The sequence below is a fragment of the Labrus bergylta genome, chromosome 16 (genome assembly GCF_963930695.1).
Source record: "Labrus bergylta chromosome 16, fLabBer1.1, whole genome shotgun sequence".
NCBI lineage: Eukaryota > Metazoa > Chordata > Actinopteri > Labriformes > Labridae > Labrus > Labrus bergylta.
Genome location: NC_089210.1, coordinates 20477911 through 20498164, shown reverse-complemented (window position 1 = coordinate 20498164; position 20254 = coordinate 20477911). Strand labels below are relative to the sequence as shown.

The 20254-nt window shown below is 46.3% G+C and overlaps 1 protein-coding gene across 1 annotated transcript in view; it reads right to left on the bottom strand.

Moving 5' to 3' along the window:
• The window catches only part of LOC109985863 (retinoic acid-induced protein 1), a 59240-nt gene that overhangs the window by 4313 nt on the left and 34673 nt on the right, over positions 1-20254 (bottom strand). Inside the window, exons 2-4 of the mRNA XM_065964249.1 lie at positions 2658-9279; positions 1850-1943; positions 843-892 (exon numbers count right to left, since the gene is read on the bottom strand). Of these exons, the coding sequence (XP_065820321.1) occupies positions 843-892; positions 1850-1943; positions 2658-9203 (6690 nt within the window). The 5' untranslated portion in view covers positions 9204-9279. The remainder of the gene's footprint in view (positions 1-842; positions 893-1849; positions 1944-2657; positions 9280-20254) is intronic.

The window sequence follows — 20254 nt, the reverse complement described above, 5'->3', positions numbered from 1 at the left end:
CACCGCTGCTCCCTGCTGAATGTCAGCATCTCTCCCTCTTTACTTCCCTCCCCGCCTCCCTCCGCATTTGACCTTCCTCTCTGTGCTGCAGTGTGAACGAGCCACCACCAGATGGCATCTGTCTTACAGCAAAGCAAAGTGCACTGTTGATATTCACGCAAGACCAGGTGACTTATTGTAATTGTAGAGGTCTGCAGCCGTTATAAGTGACCGCAATACAAACGGGAATAGTACTTGAATGTTTTTGCAGCTATTTCTGATGGATATGGGTTTAGCTTGCCAAGGTCACCGGGAACATATTGACTGGGTAACAAAATATCACAGAGCCCAAGTGATCCTGGATCCTTCATAGGATACACAATATCTCAGAAGAAGCTAAATAGTGGACTTGATACCTGAGTATAAGGAACTCAAAGCCGAATCCTCATCTGTTCTGCTGTCTCTTGTCCTCTTTTTGTTTTGTTTTACAAGAGCTGGCAATCGTGCTTTCTGTTCTGCACTGTATCATCTATCAAGCCAAGGTGTTGCTGCTTGTGACAGCAATGTGTGAACTCGATTTTTTTTTTCTATGCCATGGAGAGGGATGAAGTGTGGAGTGGTGCAAGGGGTGAGACAAAATCGGATAGAAGGAGGGGAGAGCAGAAAAGAAACAGAATGCACAGGGGTTCTTAGAGAAGAGAGGAAGAGCTCTTAAGAGAACACAAACCCTCTGTACATGAACAGAGCTTTCAACCCATTTATTTCAGTAGTGCGCTAACTTGTTTCCTTAAAGTGTCTCCTTCACCTTTCTTCGAGGCATGACTCACAGTTAGAGCAGGATGCAGCGAAAAAAGGCTTCTTACCTCATGTTTAGGACATTTGATGGAGAAGTCATCCTCGTGGAATGTGCAGCCTAGGCAGAAAGAGAGTAATTGAACCAAAAGAAAAAAAAACAAGTTTCAGTGTCTCTTATAGACCATGACAATAAATTAAACAAATTGCATGAGCCGTTACACGCAGCAACCCATACAAACCCACGTCAAAAAAATCCAGATGAATGAAAAATAAGAAGGGTCAGGATGAAAAATGTGCAAGAAAAGGTAGAGAGAGAGAGAGAAAAGGTGAGCAACAGAGGAAAGATAGAGTGAGTGGATGAGTTGTGATGCAGGCAAGCAAGCAGGCAGATATGGCTGGTGCACTCAGCAGGATTAAAAAGGGCCTCGCTCTGCTCTCTGTGCTGGCTAGGCAGACGTGGCAGGCTTTCTAATCCTCACACTGTACTTCATTGGCATGAGGTAATGTAAGGGGAGCCATGCAACACATGTGCTAACACCCAGACACTCACTTATATTGACAACAAAAGAGTAGCACACATACACAGAAGCAACATGGTTATGAGATGCACATAGGAACGCATTTAAGGAAGCAATCAGGCGCAAAATGCTCGCTGACACATGCACATTCAGTACCCAGAGAGCTGGACCAAGCCACAGGGTTATGGTCAATAATGCACACATGCACACCCTCTATCTCTTCCCCCTCTCCCTCTTGCACACTCTGGGGTCCCACTTTCCTCTCATCATCCCCTTTATTCAAAGCTCCCTCCCTCTTTTGCTCTCCTCGAGCACTCTCAGCCATCTCTCCTCACACTCAATAATGTTACTTCTTGATGTATTTTCTCGCTCTCATTTTACCAACACCCACCCTCCCTCCTGTTTCTTTCTTCCCTACCTGCCTTATTTGTTCCTCCTCCCTATTGCCCTCTAAACACTGCCTTCAATTTCTCTTTCCAAATTTCCTCCCTCCCCCCCGACTCTTCTTCTCTTTTCATCCCATGTTGCTCTCTTCCTCTCTGGCTGTGGTCTCTTACCTATCTCTTTGGCGCAGACATAGTGGTATTTATGAGAGCAGCCTCTCCAACAGCAGCTGAGGGACGCCCCCGCAATCTGGCACTTGTAGCAGTTCTGGGGTTAGTCAGACAGACGGACATATGGACCGGGACCAGTAAAGAAACAAAACAAATTGACCGATAGAGACACACAACAGAAGAGGAAAAGAGGGAAAAAAAAGTTATTTCAGTTTCTCAGAGATTGTTTGCATGACAGAACTATCATGAGCCCCTTTCAAACATGCACTCCTGACCATTTCTAGGAAATTTCAGGACAGAGATTTTCAAGACTTGCTTATTCACACATGTCCCTCACAGCGGAAGGTTTTCCCTGTCAGACAGGCGATGGAGATCTCAGGAGGAAAAAAGTCACAGTGTAATATTTACAAAATATCCAAGATGGCAGTGTTTGCCTTTATATCAATGAAACATGTGAACTGTCAACAAAAGAGTGGAAAAGAACATACTGACAAGCGGTATGAAGCAACCTCACTTCCTGCATTTTGATCAGACCAATTTGCAATGGACGCATGACAAACAACATTATCCCCTGCTTACTCACTTGTGGAGAATTTTCCTGATATTATCATCTCGCTAAATGTGGAAAGTGGGCTGACAGGACAAAAAGTCTGGATAAACTTGGGGTGAAAAGTTTGGCAGTTTGCGTTGGCAGCTCACCCTGGCAATTTCTGAAAAAATGATCAGGAGTGCAGATCAAATGTGAAAGGGGCTATAATTTCTCTAGTAACTTGCATAATCACAAAAGCAGAGTAAATAAACGCAGTCATACCGTTTGGGTTGAGTTGTTTGCAGCCTCTTTCAGGCCGAACAGCCTCCCAGCTACCATAATGACGCCCTTGGTCCAGATGGCACAGTTTTCATGCGCCCAGTGCTCTTTAGCTTCCGCCTCCACTTGTAGCCTCTGGAACATGCTGCCACTGCCGCCTTGGTCACCTGAAGCCCCTGTGCTTACAGACTGGAGCTGCTTCATCCGCCTGAACCTCTCTTTGAGCGTTAATCTTCGCGGACCGCCCTCCTGACCCACTCTTTCAGGTCTTTCTGCACGTCTGTGGCGCCAGTGATGGTGACGACTACTGCTACTACTACTACTGACCTCTTGTGGTAATGCCTCGGTATTGCCTTCCTTTTTTGTGCTGCACTCTCCCTCATCCTTTAGGGAGTTGCCTGATTCTTCACTGTTGCTACTGTTGTTGTTGTTGTTGTTGTCATTTGTCTTCTCTGAACCTATCCTGAGGGACTCGTTGTGGCTGGTCGTCAAAACTTTCCGGGGAACACTATCCTCTGTGTAGTAGGGTCCACACAAATCACCCAAGTCTCTGTAATTTGCTGGCTTTCCACACAGGCTACATGTAAGACACCTGTCTCTTAGATGTGTGTTTACCAAGGGTCCTTGTAGCATGGCAGCAGCTTGTGGCACTACTTTTGCAACTGTGAACGGATTCCTCATTCGAAGTATGCCCTTTTTTCTCCGTCTCTGAAATATTACTGCATCCTCAGGCTTGTTGACGATGGCACACCAAGAGGAAAAGTCCCTTGAGTTGTTAATCCGCACGTAAGGACAGAAAGACAGTTTAGGGTTTTGATAGACTGGTCTTCGTCTGATTCTTTTTACTGTTATGATCTCAGTCTTTTTGTCTGATACCGTCACCACAGGACCCACAACGGATTCCTCCTGTTTATCTGGTTTTTCAATTTCACCTCTTTCCCGCTCTTCTTTTTCTCTCTCCTCTTTTGCATCTGACTCACATCCTGCAGCCCTTATTACTGCCTCAATAACCTCAATGGCGTCTTTCATCCCAGGTTTCGGCCCAGGCTTTTTGTGGACCTTGAGTGGCTGACCAGGAACCGGCTCTGTTGAGGATTTGCTGCGTTTCCTTTTGGCTGGATCTGTTGATGGCTTTCTGCCTCTCCTTGGTTTCTGGATATGGTCTGTGCTGGCGACCTGGGGAGCTTCTTTGATCTCATCTTGGCTGATTGGCAGAGGTGCTGCAGATTCTGTTGTGTTTACCTTTTCTTCTACCCTCTCCTGTTGCTGTTCCGCTGCTTCAACTTTTATCTCTTGGACTATTTCTGTTTCTTCTTGAAGGCTTTGGCCTTTTCTCTTCTTCCTCCTCTGTTTAAGGTGCATCTCATGGTTGTTTTTAATTGCTCTCTGCTTAGCTAGCCTTGGCGTTGTAACTATCAGGCTATCTGCTTCCAATGCTACTACTGAGGCATCAGTACTCTCGACCATGGCCCATCTCTTTCTTTTAGTTCTCGAGGAGTTATTTGCAGTTGAAGGTAAAGCTTCTGAGGCCTGTTGTTTCGACTTTCCTTGAGGCTTGACTTCTACTGGGCCATCCCTTGAGTTCCAAACCTTGTCAGCCTCACCATCCTGTGGCGTCCCTGCTTTATGGTTTTCCTGTCTCATCTCCTCCTTATTTACAACCTCTTCTTCAGACCCTGTTCTCACCTCCTTTTGTGTTGATGCCTCTTGACTAATCTTGTGTTTTTTTCTTTCTTGTGCTGTCTCCTCTTTACTATATTGTTCTTGTCTAGAATCTATGCTTTTTTCTTCTCCCTCCATCATCTCAGGGCCATGTATGAGCACTGACGTCTCACCTTCCTTCAAGGCGTGTTGAGACAAAACCTTGGTTGTCACATCATCAGTTAGATTGCTCTCTGTCTGGGGAATTGGGAGGTGTTTCTTCAAGCTAGGAGATGTAATTTTCTGCACCATGGCCTCATATTTCTGTCCTCTACCTTTGCGTGGTGGGAGAACCTTTGTTCTAGTGGGGCATTGAGGAGGCACCACAGGAGTGTCAGTTGTGATATCAGTTTCATTGATGTTTGGAAGACTGTCTTTGGTTGGGGTAGTAACCACAGAAGCTTTCTTGGCTGACCCTCGCTTTCTCCTGGAGCCCACAAGTGGGGAGACAATTTCTTCCAAAACAGCTGGGTCAGGCAGTATGGGTTTGGATTTGGGTTTTGGACCCCTCTTTTTCTTTACTTGTGTTAAAGAAAGTTCTGGACTAGGTTTCCGTTTTAGTGGAAGCGATGTCTTTTCTTCAGATTTTTCAGTTGGGAGTGGTTCTGCAACTAGTGCAGGTGGGTCTGCTGGAACATCTGTGTTTTTTACTTCATTAGGAGTTGTAGTTATAGTTTCTTTCAAGGTAGACACCTCTGTTTTTGGAGTAATATCACTGGCTTTTATTTCAGTTACAACCTGAGGGAGAGCATTCTCCCCTCCATTTTTTTCTTTTTCTTTTGAGGGTTTTTCTTGTGAGGGCTTTCTGGATCTTAACACCATGTTCTTACTTTCCTTTTCTGGTGCCTTCTCCTCCTGGTTTACTCTTTTTTCTTCTTGATTTACTGGTTTTACATCCTCGTTTACTTGTGATATTGAAGCCTTTGAGCTCTTCCTGTTTCTGCTTTGCTGTGCAGTCAAAGGCTGGGTTGTTTCTTCCTGTTGTACCACTTTTACTTTAGAAACTGACCCTTTGGGACGACCCACAGAGCCCTTTAAAGGTGTAGTGTCAGCAGGCGGTAAAATTTCTGCTGGCTTGGGTCCGGGCTTATGTCCTGCTTTTGGACCTGGTTTAGGAGCTTGTTTCGAACCAGTTTTTGGTCCTGGTTTTGGCCCAGGTTTAGCGCCAGGTTTTGAACCTGGTTTCGGTCCAGGCTTTCTTCTCAGAGTAGTCTCAATTTTTAGTGGCACCTCTGGTTCATTTGGCACAGGTTTCTGTCCTGGTTTTGGCCCTGGTTTTGGTCCAGGTCTTAATCCAGGCTTTGGTCCAGGCTTTAGGCCAGGTTTAGGCCCTGGTTTTGGTCCTGGCTTTGCTCCTGGTTTTGGTCCTGGTTTTGGTCCAGGTTTTGACCCAGGCTTTGGACCTGGTTTTGGACCAGGTTTTCTCTTAACATTGGGCTCAACTTTGGGTGGTGAGTCAAGTGAATTGAATGAGCGAGTGCACATTCTAGATCGAAAAGCATCCGTTAGCATTTTGGGATTCTGGCTCACAATAGACTCCTGATGAGCTAGGTCCGTCTGATCTGTAAATAAAACAGTTTTACTCGGAGACATGCATGGTTTCTGTGTAGGAGAGGGGGCTCCTTCCTGTTCCTTTTCCCCCTCCCTCTCCAAACTTAGCTGTCGCCTGATTCCATCACCTGACTGCATTATTCTTCTTCTGCCCCTGGCATGCTTGCGTCCGAATGCTCTGGGCTGAGCAGATGGGGCAACAGGCTCTGGCTTGGCCAAGGGGGTCACAGCACTGGCACAACTGATGCCTGGTTCCATGTCCTCATCACCTTTTTTTGGGGAGGGTGGAGTATCTGCCCAGGAGGGAGCTGAGGGAAGTATCGACTTCCCTGGGAGCTGGGGAGAGTCTGGCTCCAGCACTTTAGTGTCACTGTGATCTATATGATCCCTAGCCTGGAGTGTTCCCTTGTCATTGAGAGCTGAGAAAACTGGCAAAGATGACTGAGGCTGAGGAGCAGTGTCACCAATGGCTGACTCCCTTTCAGAAGCACCTGCTGCTGCCGTTACTGCTGCTGGATTAGGATGTGAAGGTGCCCCTGCGGACTCATTGTCAATCAGGAGTTCGGTATTCTGATTCTCTGTCCTTCTGCAGAGATCTCCAAGAGGCTTCTCTGGCACATTTTTATTATTCATGTGATCCTCAGTCGATGACTGGCTCACTGTCTCTCCCTCCCCCAGCTCCTCCCTTTCGTCGGCAGACAGAGGAGGTGAAAGAGTGTGTAGCTTTTCTTTCTGTATTTCTTCATTTTTCTCTTCCGCTTCTTCCTCGTCTTCTCTCTCTTCATCCTCCTCATCTCTGCTCTCTCTCTTGTCCAAGTTGCTCTCATTTAAGACCTCCGCTAGGGGGGTAGGGGAGGCATTCTCTGAGCTGTCATCCTTCTCTGTTGAATATTGATCCTGTTCAAGGTCACCCCCAGAAACGAAAGGCAATGTTTTCACTGAGCTCTCAGAAGCAGTCGGAGACTCTGACTTGAATGCCTCAGATTTCATCTCATTGACAAAGTGTTCCTTGTGGCTGGAGTCAGAGAGAGCTGCTGGGGACTGTTCAACTGAGTCTCTTGCATCAGAGTCATATTTGCTCTGTACATGTTGGTAAAGTGTCTCCTTATAGCAGTAGCCTTTGTCTGTCTCATCTTTGTTTAGGTCGCTGTATCGAGCCGTGCATTTCTCTTCATCCGACCATTTCTCAAGGTTCTCTGTTGATTTAGCCATGTCTGAATCTCTGTTAAGGTCAGGGTTTTTATCTGTTGTCACCTCCTCTTTGTCCACTGGTTTCTCTGTCCATGCTGATTCTTCAAAGTTTTCTTTGACAGGCTCACTGATATGCTGTATATCCAAAGGAGAGTCCCTTTCTTGTTTCATCGGACTAGGAATTGTTATACTTGTCGGCGACCTCTCATCACCAATGCTCTTTACTGGAGTACTCATGCCATCTCCTTGGCCTGACTGACATCTAGTAGGGTCAGGGGTAAGGTTGTGAAGACCTGAGTCCCCAGACCTAGTGGACATATCGTCTGGAGATGTCATGGAGCATGAAGAGGCTGTATCCAAGCTTTGTTGTGTGTTATTGGGGGCTTGTGCTGGACTTCTGCCCTGGCCACAGTAGTAGTAGCCCCTCTCCAGTTGTTCATCACTACTGCTGGAGTAGCCTCCCTCATGGAGCTCCATAGGCATTGGCTGATGCTGTGGAGTTGAGTAAGGGTCCTGCATGGGGCCAACACTCCCAGCACCACTATCTGGATAGGGAGGACTTTTGTACTCGTCACCCTTTTTGGAGGATGCCCCACTTCCAACACTGCTGTTGCTTCCTCCACTGCTGCGCTTACTTCCCTTTTTGTTGGCCACCAGAGCCTCTGAAAGCAAAAGCTGCTGGACATTATTTGAGATATTCTCGACTTGAGAGGTGAGGGCATTCAGACTCCACAAGCTGGGGTTGGACAGCAACTTCTCTGAGAAGCGTTCTTTCATGGTGGGGACCTGTGGTGTAGTAGTGTAGCTATGGGGTGCTGCGTGGGGCACATTGGGTGAAGGGTGCGATCGTGGGGGCATCAACATGGTATTGGTACTGGCTTGGTCCTGCATACCGGCTGAAGAGGATGAAGAAGAGGAGGCTGCCCCAGGGGTCATGGGTGGTTGACCATACTGGAACGACTCTGGATTGGTCATTAGCGGTGAAGGGGTGGAACTGTACGAAGGGGAGCGCCCAACAGAACGTGCAGGGGAGTGGCTTGAGGAAGGGCTACAGGTCTGATAATATTGTTCTGGCGATCTGACAGAGAGATCCGAGAGACAGTAGTTTTGTTGGGGTTGGCTGTAGTGTTGATATTTTGTGTGGGACTCCTGGGGGTTGGTCATGGCCTGTAAAGGGGGCTGCTGCTCATAAGCTCTTGAGGGAGGCTGCTGATAGCTGTAACTGTTCTGAGTTGGCCTGTAACCTCCCTGCTTTAGATTAATGTTGCTACTCATTTGTCTTCCATACTGGGAGTTGGTTGGCATGTTGTAACCTTTATAACAATGAGGCATAGGGCTGCACTTTTCCATGTATGGTGATGGAGAAGGTGAGTGCTGGGGGTAGTGCAGGTGACTCTGAGGGTACATGAGAGGGGATTGAGCAGGGTTAGGAGGGTGAGGTTGATGGTGGGGGCTGGTATAGGCTGGGGTGGAGGGCTGGTGGCACTGAGTCTGGGAGTGGCCCAGCATGTTCTGGTCCATATACTGGGAGGAACCAGGTGCAGGGGTACCACTACCTTCCATACGTCCGATCAGCTCCTGGTCATACTGTGCTAGCTGGGCTTGGTCCTCCCATTTCTGCTGCAGGTGGCCCTCACTTATATACTGAGCTGAGTAACTACCAGGCCCCATGTGGTTACTGTAGGCCCCAGGTCCCTGCAGGTGCTGAGTGGTGTTGGTTTGGGGTACTTTGCTTGGTCTGTATGATTTTTTTGCCTGTGAGGGTGCAGAGCCTCCATTTCCACTTCCATTCCCTCCACCATTTCCCGGGTATCCAGGGTAGGCTTGCTGGCTGTAACAGTCCTTGGGTCCTCCTCCAGTTCCTGGTCCTCCAGTTGGAGGCATGCTTGTAGGGTTTGCCAGTGAAAGAGCCTCATAGCCTGTCCTTGTGTGCCCTGGACCTGGACCTGGGCCTGGATGTGGACCAGGGCTTGGATGCGGGTGCTGGGGTTGGGGATGATGAGGATGTTGCCGGTAGGTCTCCAGGCGGGATAATTCATGGGGCTCCTGCTGGTAGCAGGGTTGGTTGCTGTGGTAACCACCACTGCGCTCACGGAAGGACTGCATAGCTGTCTCCGTCTGTAGCCAGAAAAGGGAGGGGGAGGTGAGGTGAGATGGGAAAGGGGGAAGGGGGTCAGGGGTTCTGAAGGAAGAAGGAAAGAGGGAAGGGAGAAAAAAAGAGAAAAATTTGATGGTTAGTGCTTTTGAGCCTGTAGTTTATCCACTCTGCAATTCCCCCCTGTCTCCCTTTATCTTCTTTGAAAACCAATACATGAAAACACAGACAGGTGTGCACATCAGCAGTATAGTTTTCTCACACACACACACACAACTTCAATCCATTGGCATAATCAGATATTAAATAACCAAAAGCACTATGGCTCACAGTGATAAATCTAATTCCTGCACGGATTTGAAGGACCTATTTGGGTGTGTGTGTGTGTGTGTGTGTGTGTGTGTGTGTGTGTGTGTGTGTGTGTGTGCGTGTGTCTGTGTGTGTCTGTGTGTGTCTGTGTGTGTGTGTGTGTGTGTGTCTGTGTGTGTGTCTGTGTGTGTCTGTGTGTGTCTGTGTGTGTGTGTGTGTGTGTGTGTGTGTGTGTCTGTGTGCGTGCGTGCGTGCGTTTGCATAAAATGGCTCCTAAATTATGGGGTCTTCAAATTCTGTTTCATGCTCTCAAGATGGAGGGTCAGACATGATGAAGACTCTGGGTGCAGTGATTGCCATGTTTGGAAGAGAACGTAGCGAGAGAGAGAGTGCAGTGGGGGCATTTAAGCACTTTTCTGTGATAAATAACGATAAGAACATTGTTGCAGATGCTTGTATTGGGATATATAGTGCTGCACGATTAGGGCTGAGGAAATGCTGAAAGACTACAGTTCACAGTAATAAGATGATATCTGAAGAGCATGTTTGGTCATGACACTTGCTCTGAGTCTAAACTGAACTCACTCACAAAGTTGCTCTGGCTATTAAACTTTCCAGCTTAATTTGCATGATGAATTATTCATAATTGTTTCGGATCAAATATGATCCCCTGACTTAGCCAGTTTTTTTTTTTGTAGCCACTCTAATATATTACTATTTTTTACCAAAACAAACAATGTTAGGCGATATTTTTGTTTTGTCTTTAGTGCAGTGTGCACTCTCCTCTGTCTCCTCTATCCTCCCTTTGATTTCCTGCCCAGATGCAAACTCCAATTTCCTTCAAGGAGAAGTTGGAACTGTTGCAGTGTCTGTGTGTGTGTGTGTGTGTGTGTGTGTGTGTGTGTGTGTGTGTGTGTGTGTGTGTGTGTGTGTCTGTGTGTGTGTGTGTGTGTGTGTGTGTGTGTGTGTGTGTGTGTGTGTGTGTGTGTGTGTGTGTCTGTGTGTGTGTGTGTGTGTGTGTGTGTGTGTGTGTGTGTGTGTGTGTGTGTGCTGATGCATTCATACAAAAGAGAAAGGAAGAGGAAGAGAGGAGGGTTGGGGTTTGCCATGGATTTATTAAAGGAACAGAGTCACCTGGAGACAGAGAACTGAGCTTGTGTGTGTGCTTGTTTGTGTGTGTTTTGTCTTATTTGTGTAGCGTTTGTGCGTGTTTGTGCGCGCGCGCGTGCGCGCGTGTATGTGTGTGTGTGTGTGTGTGTCAGCCAGCTTGAGCACAATATCCCGGCATTCCACCTGCCCAAGGGACAGCGCTGCATCCCAACTGACGCACAGTGGCATTATTCATCTCTTACACACACACATCTCTTGTGTGTGTGTAAGTGTGTGATGAAGCAAAGCAGTGTGATAATCTTGAGTGCATCCGTTCGTGTGTGTGCACGCCTGGATGTGAGTTTGTGAGGGTGTGTGGGTCTGTTTGTTCTTGTGTATGCAGGTCCACAACACACAACACACACATTCATACTCAAACACAGCTCGAGATTCACCTGGAGATATTCTTCCTCCGTCTTAACTTCCTATGTCCTCTGCCTCAGTTCAGCGTACTTGTGTTTTACCCATGGTGTGTGTGTGTGTGTGTGTGTGTGTGTGTGTGTGTGTGTGTGTGTGTGTGTGTGTGTGTGTGTTTGTGGCCTGAATAAGATGCTTATAGGGGACACGGGGTGGGACTCTGCCAGACCAAGCTTGTTGAGCACAGCAAGAGGATGTTAGCCAAGAGAGTTGTAGTATCTGGAGTGTCTGAATGCTTACATTACCATGCAGTGAATCTGTTAAACATTATAATTCCCACATTGAGCAAGGTGTCAAGAAAAAATGGCTGCCGTGTGATCACGTTTAATAGCCTATTATGAGAAGTAATCAATGTATTTACTATGTATGTGTTTGTTACAAAAAAAACCCAAATCAGTCTACTTCGCTCATCCTTCCATCTTTCCTCTCATCCACAGTAGCGTCTATATTCTAATCACGTCTCCTCTCCACCTCCTCTGTGCTGCACCTCCTCCCTCCACTTCTGTCCTCCACATTTAGAGAGAGCCCTGGCATTGTGAAGCCCAGCAGACCGGCTTGCTGTATATTTGTGGATGTGGCGCGTTGTGTCTGGCTGCAGCCTGCCTCAGCAGGGGTCAGAGAGGAGAGAGGACGAACGATACATGCTGAGATCGCCGAATCCTCTCTGTTGATCCGTCTATCTGTTTATTAGGGAGCTCTTCCATTGATTTTTTTCTGGAGCTTGAGCACAGGGAGAGAGGGATGAAGCAAACACACATATTGCCCACTGTTTGAATTTAATTTGCACACACACACACACACACACGCACGCACGCACGCACGCACGCACACACGCACGCACACACACACACACACACACACACACACACACACACACACACACACACAGGAAGGTACCCACACTGGTTTTCTTTTGTTTTTTTCTTCTTGTTTTTTGTCTTTCTTATTGTCCTTTCTTTTTTCTCTTCTTTCTTTCTCCCTTCTTTTGTTCTTATACATTATCTCTACCCTTTATTGTATTCAGACTCCTTTCTTTTGCTTTCACTCTCAGATCTCTGTGACTGGACATGGAAAAAAAGAATATGCTACAAGATGGAAAAGGAAACAAGGTTTTTTGGAGGATCTAACAAGGAGGATACGGCTAGAAAAGAGTCAGTTCGGGATGGGGGGGGATAGATTGACGGCGGGGGGATGAATGCGGAGGGAAAGAGTTATAGAATGATAAGTTTGAGGAGGAAGGGTAGGAGGAGGATGAGGAGACGGGGATGCAGAGGACAGAGGAGGATAGATGATTTACTGAGTGGGCTTTACAACCTGGGCTCTTGGGAAATATGAGCCGCAGCAGTCGCCACACACACAGACACATTTAACATACACACACACACACACACACACACACACACACACACACACACACACACACACACACACACACACACACACAGAGAGACAGATGCAAAATGGTAGATTGTGTGCCAGCTCACAATGTGGTGGGGTTCATAATTAGCCAAATGCTTCACCTAGCTGCTAGACAAGTGATTGATTACCTCGGGCTGACTTCAAATATATCGAGGAAACTGCCCTCATAAGAGGCTTTAAAATTGTTGTGGCTCTGTAAACCTTAGTGATATGACTTTCAATGTTCATTTGCTTTTTTTGAATATTATTTTTGAAAAAAGTACTTGGGAGGACCTTTTCATATATTGAGCATGTAAATGTGCTGGTAGGTGAAATGTTTTCAGAAGGGAGTGTGTGAGGGAGGGGAGGAAAGGGTGAGGAAGGAGAAGAGGGTGAATCTGATTGTTCCGCTGGATGCCTCATAATGCGCAGAGCTGCGACTGGTTACAGTCCCCCCCCTCGTTCTTTTTTTATCCTCTCTCCCTCTCTTTCATCGCATCATCTTCAGAGGCAGCTTGAGATGGGATTTATCTTCTTTCTCTACACACACACACACACAGATTCACACACATCCACTCACACACACACACATCCACGCACACACACACACACACACACACACACACACACACACACACATACACACACAAAGAGAAGCTCTCTAGTTCCATCAACTCTGGCTCTGAAGCACGTTCAATTCAAGTCTTTTTCTTGCTGTCTGTCTGTCTTACACCAAGACACACATGCAAATGTGCTAGAAAACATACCTCCACACACTCACACACACACACACACACACACACACACACACACACACACACACACACACACACACACACACACACACACACACACACACACATACAGACACACAGAGAAATGGAGGCATACAGAGTGGAAGGATGGAACGTCTCCCTGTGTGTTTACCTCCCCAGTCATCCTGGTTAATTATGCATGCAGAGGCAGCGTGAGGGGAGGTGGAGGGGCCTAGGAGAAACACTCGTGCGCACACACACACACACACACACACACACACACACACACACACAAACTCACCCCAACACCTCACACACACCAAAGCTCAGCTCACATGCTCACATGCTCACATCCGACAACCGACGTCGCACTCAAAAAAGAACCCAAACACGCCGCTCTCCCTGCCCCCACCCACCTCGAAACACACACTGATGTCTAGCACATCTGCCTTTAACACCCTGCTTAACACAGCAAGCTCCAAAATAACACAGCAGCACGCCTAGCCTTCAACCAATCAGGACGCTGCTATACCCGTCCTAATTAAACACACTTCAACAAGGCAGGGAGCGCTTTCAGATTGTGCCGCACATATCCTTCCTTCTCTGTGCCCTTTGATAAGCATAGGCAGGCAGACAGACAGGCAGACAGACAGACAGATGGACAGACTGACACAGGTCTCCTCTCTGTCTCTCTCTCTCTCTCTTCTTCTCCTTTGCAGTGTCTGGCCAGGCTGCGTGGGTGGGTTCCTACCCATGGGAAGAGGCTTACGAGATGGAGGAAGCCAATATCTGCTCTGACATTTGTCTGTGTCCCGTTGTCATGACACACAGCTGGAGGTCACGCTGGGTCACCGGGCAGCCAGTCAAATAGATTATAGGAAGAGACATAGAGGGGGCAGAGACCTGGGACTGACACTCTCAGATAGACAGACAGGCAGACAGACAGACAGATGGTGCTTTGAGGCTTCTGGACACCCAATCAGAAGGAGTAATCTGTATCAACAGAATCTGCTAATGAATACAAAGTCTGTAGCCACAGACAACTTTGTGTGTCATAAGTGTTCTGGTGTCTGTTGGTAGTTGGAGTAGTATTATTCTGTACCGTTTCTGCTGACTTTGGCTTTATGAGGGACCATATTTAATGTGGGGAGCACAAGACGCAGTATACTTGGCTGTCGTCTGTCCATGATTTGCTTAATCTCCATAAACAGATAATCTCACCTAATAGTCCATCTCAGACATTGTCTCTCGACAGCGTTTGTTTCTCCTCTGTCGTGGCTGGCAAAGTGACAAGGTGCAAACATCCTTGATTTTGATTGGTCGGTGGGGGAGAAGTGATATTTACGAGGGCAGTGGTGCTCCCATAGGTGAACTATTTTTAACTGAGAGCACCGGGAGTGAGGTTACAGCAGCAGAAAAAACGATGGCCGAGGGAGAAGTCTGTATTTAAGAGGTGAAATGATTATGTTGAGATGTTTCTCATGCGTTAAGTCTCATGTCCGACATAGCCGAAATGTGAAAAAAACATTATGTAACATTGGAAAAAAACTCAAAGAAACTGAAACATTTGTGAGAAAAATGGAGCCCCATCTTGACTCTTGTCTGTGTCTGCTATCCATCATCTCCATCTGTTTGCTTATTTTCCTCCATCGGTCCAAGCCAATGTGTTACACTGGCATCACAGTTTAAAAAAAACAAACAATACTGCCAAAGCATCTGAATGGAAATGAACAAGTCTCTATTTCCCCTTGATTAAATCCTGCTCTGTGTCTTTGTTGAATTCATCTCGCTGAGCTTTGCTCACCAGCAAACTAAAACTGAGAAACTGAGCCTCAGCCTCGTCAATGTGGGAGACCATTTTGGTTCTGAGTGAAGCCGGTAAATGTTGTGTGTGTGTGTGAGAGAGCGAGAGAGAGTGTGAATGTCTGTGTGTGTGCGTGCGAGGTGCAAGCGTCTCATCTCTCGGGTTTAGGATGACTCATCGACATTCACACGCATGGCTGTCTATTCAATCACTGATGAGGATGACGCTCTCGACACAAACGTCTGCACGCACACACGCAGAGTTCTGAACGCCAACCGCACACTTTATACGGATATTTTACAAATGCATGAACCTGGAAGAAGACTAGAGGAAACCGACAGAGGGACACACACCCACTGCTGCAGCTTCAGCATGAAAGAATAAATAAAGGTCAGAGAGAGAGAGAGAGAGAAGCAGATGTGTCTGTGAGCGAGAGAAGAATCCATCAGCTGCTTTGTTTATCTTATTTGTGGTTTGAAATTCTTATTTTTTTCTAAAGTACAGACGCAAAGGTGATGCTTTACTAAGATCATCCATCTTTTTCTTTACAAAAACAAGACATTGGAAGCATGGCTGAAGCTCGACACTGAGCATGTGCGGACACGTTTCTCTTATCTTTCCATCGCCCTTCTTTGACTGACAGGTCGGTGATGTTCAGTGACCTTTCTGAGAGGAACAATTTCACACTGGGATGTGTTACGCCATAAAAACAACAATGATGGGGGGGAAAAGAAACAGGGCCCACAGTCACCATGGCAACGATAGAGCCACTCCAGTCAAGTGAGAAGCCCTCTGTATGCATGTGGCATGAAAAAATCACACCCAAGTAAACCTGGGGGATACAGGGGGTATTCAGAGTGTGTTTATTCTCAGGCTAAAGTGACACACACTCGCTTTTTTTTATGTAACCTGAAAATAGTTTAGAGTTTAATTTTGATGCTGATGAAGTAAATGTTATGCAACCTTTTTCTATTTTTGTTGATTGGTTACTTACATGATTGCAGATGATCAATAATTGTGACCATAAAAAAGACAGACAACTCCTGAGGAGATAGAGTGAGATAAGTCAGATTGTTGACTGTTTATTATTGTTTTAATTCTTGAGGTGGATCAACGTCAATCATCACCGTTTGCTGCAGATTCTCACTGAAGCTGCACATACTTGCAAAAACTCTAATCTTACCAAGTGTTGCTAGTTGGAAATATGTCATAACACTCAGTACAGGACACATTCACCTGGCAGAACTGGAAAAAAAAAATCTTATTCAGAGATTTTACAAGTAAAAAGTATAAAGGTGCAGCGAGCAAAAATGTACTCGTCAAGCTTTCTTGAAACAAGACTTTGCTGTACATGTCGCTGGTATGATGTGAGTTTCTGCAGTGCAGACGACACGACTCAAGGAGATTTTAGATCAAGGAGAGATAAAAACAAGGGTGAATATATGAGAACTTTATGACAAGCTAGACCACACTTCTTCACAACCATGCCTCTTTTGCTGCTATTTTCACTGACGGGCTCAGTGCAGCAGAATCATTTTCTGTAAAACTAGGTGTCATTTTAGAGACATATGATCTGCTGCGAATTGCATATTTGCAGCCAAAGTTGAAAGACAATCATCTGCCATTATATGCAGCATGGAGAATTCTTTACCATCTGTTGGAGTGTAATCACCAACAGGAAAAGTTACTCGGCCTGTACGGGCACTTTAATTGTTTAGACAAGGTCTGCGTGGAGATATGCCTTTATTTTCTCATTTCATCTTTCAGAGCTAAGATGGTCTGTGACAATGAATGTCACAATCCAGACACTCATACCAGAAGCATGATATCTGCACTGTGCTCTCTTTTTAAAGAACAGCTTTGATTAAAATCTGCATCTACATAAACCACCTTATAGGCGTTCAAGGGCACAACACTGAATCACTTCCCTTTCTCACTGAACAATGGGCGAAAGATGAGAGTGTGGGCTGTGAAAGGACAAATCTGCAGACCTCTGTCTTTGGATATCTTTGTCTCTCTTTTCCAGCATTCTGTAGCCTTGACCTCAAATCATCCGACCCTTCTCCTCCACACAAGAACTCTCTTTTATCTTATTTTTCTATCAATCTCTCCTCTCTCTCTCTCCGTCTTTCAGCGCGGTCACCTCCAGCGGGCAGCTGCAGAGCGTTGCCCTTTGAAGGACTAAACCTGGCTTTGTTTACATGGCAACGGAGAGAGTGACGAGACGGGTGGGGATGGAGGAGGAGGAGAGAGGGATGAGCAGGAGAAAGCGACAATCAGGAGCATCACATGTACACATCACATAGGTTCTGCTTGTTTCCTGCAAGGGTTGTCTTGGAAACAGGGGCATATGACAAGAATTAAGAAAAAGGAAAACTGATTGCTCATTACCGGCTGCTCGCCTGTGTGCAAGTGAGTCAATATCTGTGTGTAGGTAGGTAGGTGGCTCCAAACATGAGTCATTTACAGCTTGTGCTAGCGCTTGTTGATGTGTGCACATACATGCAAGCATATAGAATCAAACATGCGTGTTTCTGTGTGTTTGTACGAGGGGAAGAGGCTTGATGGGAGAGTTCATGATCAAGCTTGACCGCCTGCAACACCCCTGCAGAGTGTGTTTGTGTACATATATGGGTGTGTGTGTGTGTGAAGTGAGGGCATTGGTGGACTCTAACTAACCTTCCAGAGCGCAGCGGGACACTCAGAAAGGGAAGAAGAACAAAGAGAAAGTGAAGGAGGTGCTCTATGGGTTCATGTTTCCGTTGTGTCGATAACCTCAGCCATGCCCACACACTTAATTTTTTTCCTAGAGGTTTCTACCTCTACCTCTACCTCACCCATAAACACACACACACACACACACACACACACACACACACACACACACACACACAAGGGAGTTGGGGGTCCTGTAAAGTGGGCCGCAGAGCTGTTTTGTATTCTGTTAGTGAGGGAGACTCTGGAGTACAAGAAAGACAGGATGCAGGAGGAAGATTGGACGAGACGAATACAAAGCATAACAATCAGAAGAGAAAGCGTCAAGTTAATTCTCATTTACGCTGAAAAACCACTTCAATCCAATCCAACGGCTTATTTTTAAAGTCATTTCAAAAGCTGCAGCACCCGACTCTACATTAAGGGTGCAGCCGTTTAAATGTGCTGCAAACAGATCTGAAACGTGTGATGTCTCGCAATGACCCATTTAAGTTTTGTCCAGCAAAAGCACATCTGCCTGCCACACAGACACAAAAACGCTCACACACACACACACACACACACACACACACACACACACACACACACACACACACACACACACACACACACAAACTCGCCCTTTCCAGGTAATGGGGTGGAGCGCTCCACTGAAGCAGAGGGAGCGGTGCTGGAGCAGGTTTTTGGTGAGACATCCCTGCTGGGGTTCCACTATCATGTAAACCATCCCTCCTCTCATTTACACGTACACACACATGTGCAAGTGCGCACTGATTCACTCACTTAAGCACACACACACTGATTTGCACCTGCTCCCTCTTTGTGCCACCTCGGTTCACCTAATTGATGATGCCATGTTGCTCCTGCTGTCTCTCGCTCTCTCTCTCTCTCTCTCTCCAACACACACATCCTGCCTCATCCTCTCTGTTCCCCTTCTGCCTGTGTCCTCTAAGTTGTACCCTGTCCTCCATTGTCTCTTTTTTTTATACCCTTCCCTTGCCCTGTAGCCAGAGTGCAGCGCCTGGCAATGAAGTGATCGTTTGTCTGTGTTTTTGTGTTTGTGTTTATGTGTGACCTTGTCGCAGGTTAGACTGGAACAGGCACCTTATTGGTGTCGCACATTGAGCCCATAGCCTGAAGGACAGATTTGTAGGTGTGATGAGCAGCCTCAGATGTTGTCCTCTGCAGCAACTCCATAAATAACACTGAGTGTCTTTTTGTGCACAGCTAGTCTTTCTACTGCCAACTATTGTGTTATGACAAGCATATTTTATTTTTATGTTTCACTTTCTTGAAGAAGAGACTGGTGATAATTCAATGAGTGTGCATTCAGTCTTTGACTGATTCAAGCAGTAGACTACTTCATACTTAAGTATGTAATGTTCCCATTGATAGAAGAAGAAATATAGGCTCCATGTTTTAATTTGAAGTGCTGGCAGCTTTCATATGTGAAAGATAACACCTGTAACAGTGCAGTAACAGAAAGTCCCGCAGTTTTAAAGAAACCATGTGGCTGTTTATATTTGGTGGATGAACACGCTTAGTCTGGGACTAAGGTCCGGGACCACAACTCCCATAAGGCTCAGGGGGGATCAACAGGAAGTCGCTATGGCAGTCAGTGAGCTGGGCGCTACAATGTGAGCCCTGTGATATTTAGCCCATTTTTATTCAAATTTACGCAAATTACCGTGACTAAAAGTAAGCCGAATTAGCTTTAAGTAGTTGATCTTCTTACTATGCACTTAAATTTACAGACAACTACCGCTAGCTTACTTTGATATTGTAGAAAAGGCAGAAATGTGAATATTCCCGTTCAGGTTCTGTGTTCATAAGCAGCATCTATTTTTTTTAGGATCCTAAGTGGATTTGTTGACTTGTATCCGCGATGGTTTTCTGAGATAAAGCCATTCTCCGAAAGGATCAATCCCCATGAATCTAAATATGTTTGTATCATGTGTGTGTTCAAATTTGACTGATATACTCTGAGAAGAAGAGGTACTTGGTGTGGTTTTTGGCTCGTCTGAAAACACCTGTTCCTTTGATTGCATGCTGTCACTTCCGTCGTGTACCTTGCAGTTTGAAAACTTCTCATGTAGAGAATGTGAATATAAGCCTTACATATTGATTTCAGGGGCTTTAGTTGTGTGTACATCTGCCTTTATCTTTCCTCCTTTAATGTGAGTAGAAAAAAAAACTGTGTGTGCATCCTAGAAGTTTCCCAGAAGGTGTCCTTTATGGCCTCCTCTCTCCTCTCCTCTCCACTGCCCTCCACTGTCACCTGAGAGCCAGACTGGGGAATACTTAACTCCATCTGCAGAGCAGACAGGCCGACACTAAAAGGCGGCTAGCCACCCATACACTGATGGCAGATAACTGAAATGCAAGAAGGATGGCGAGGACAGAGTGAGGAGGAGAAGACATTTGATCTGACAGGGCTGCAGAAAGCTGCAGGAGGAGGAGGAGGAGGAGGAGGAGGAGGAGGAAGGAAGGAAGACAGAGGGGGAAGATATGGTGT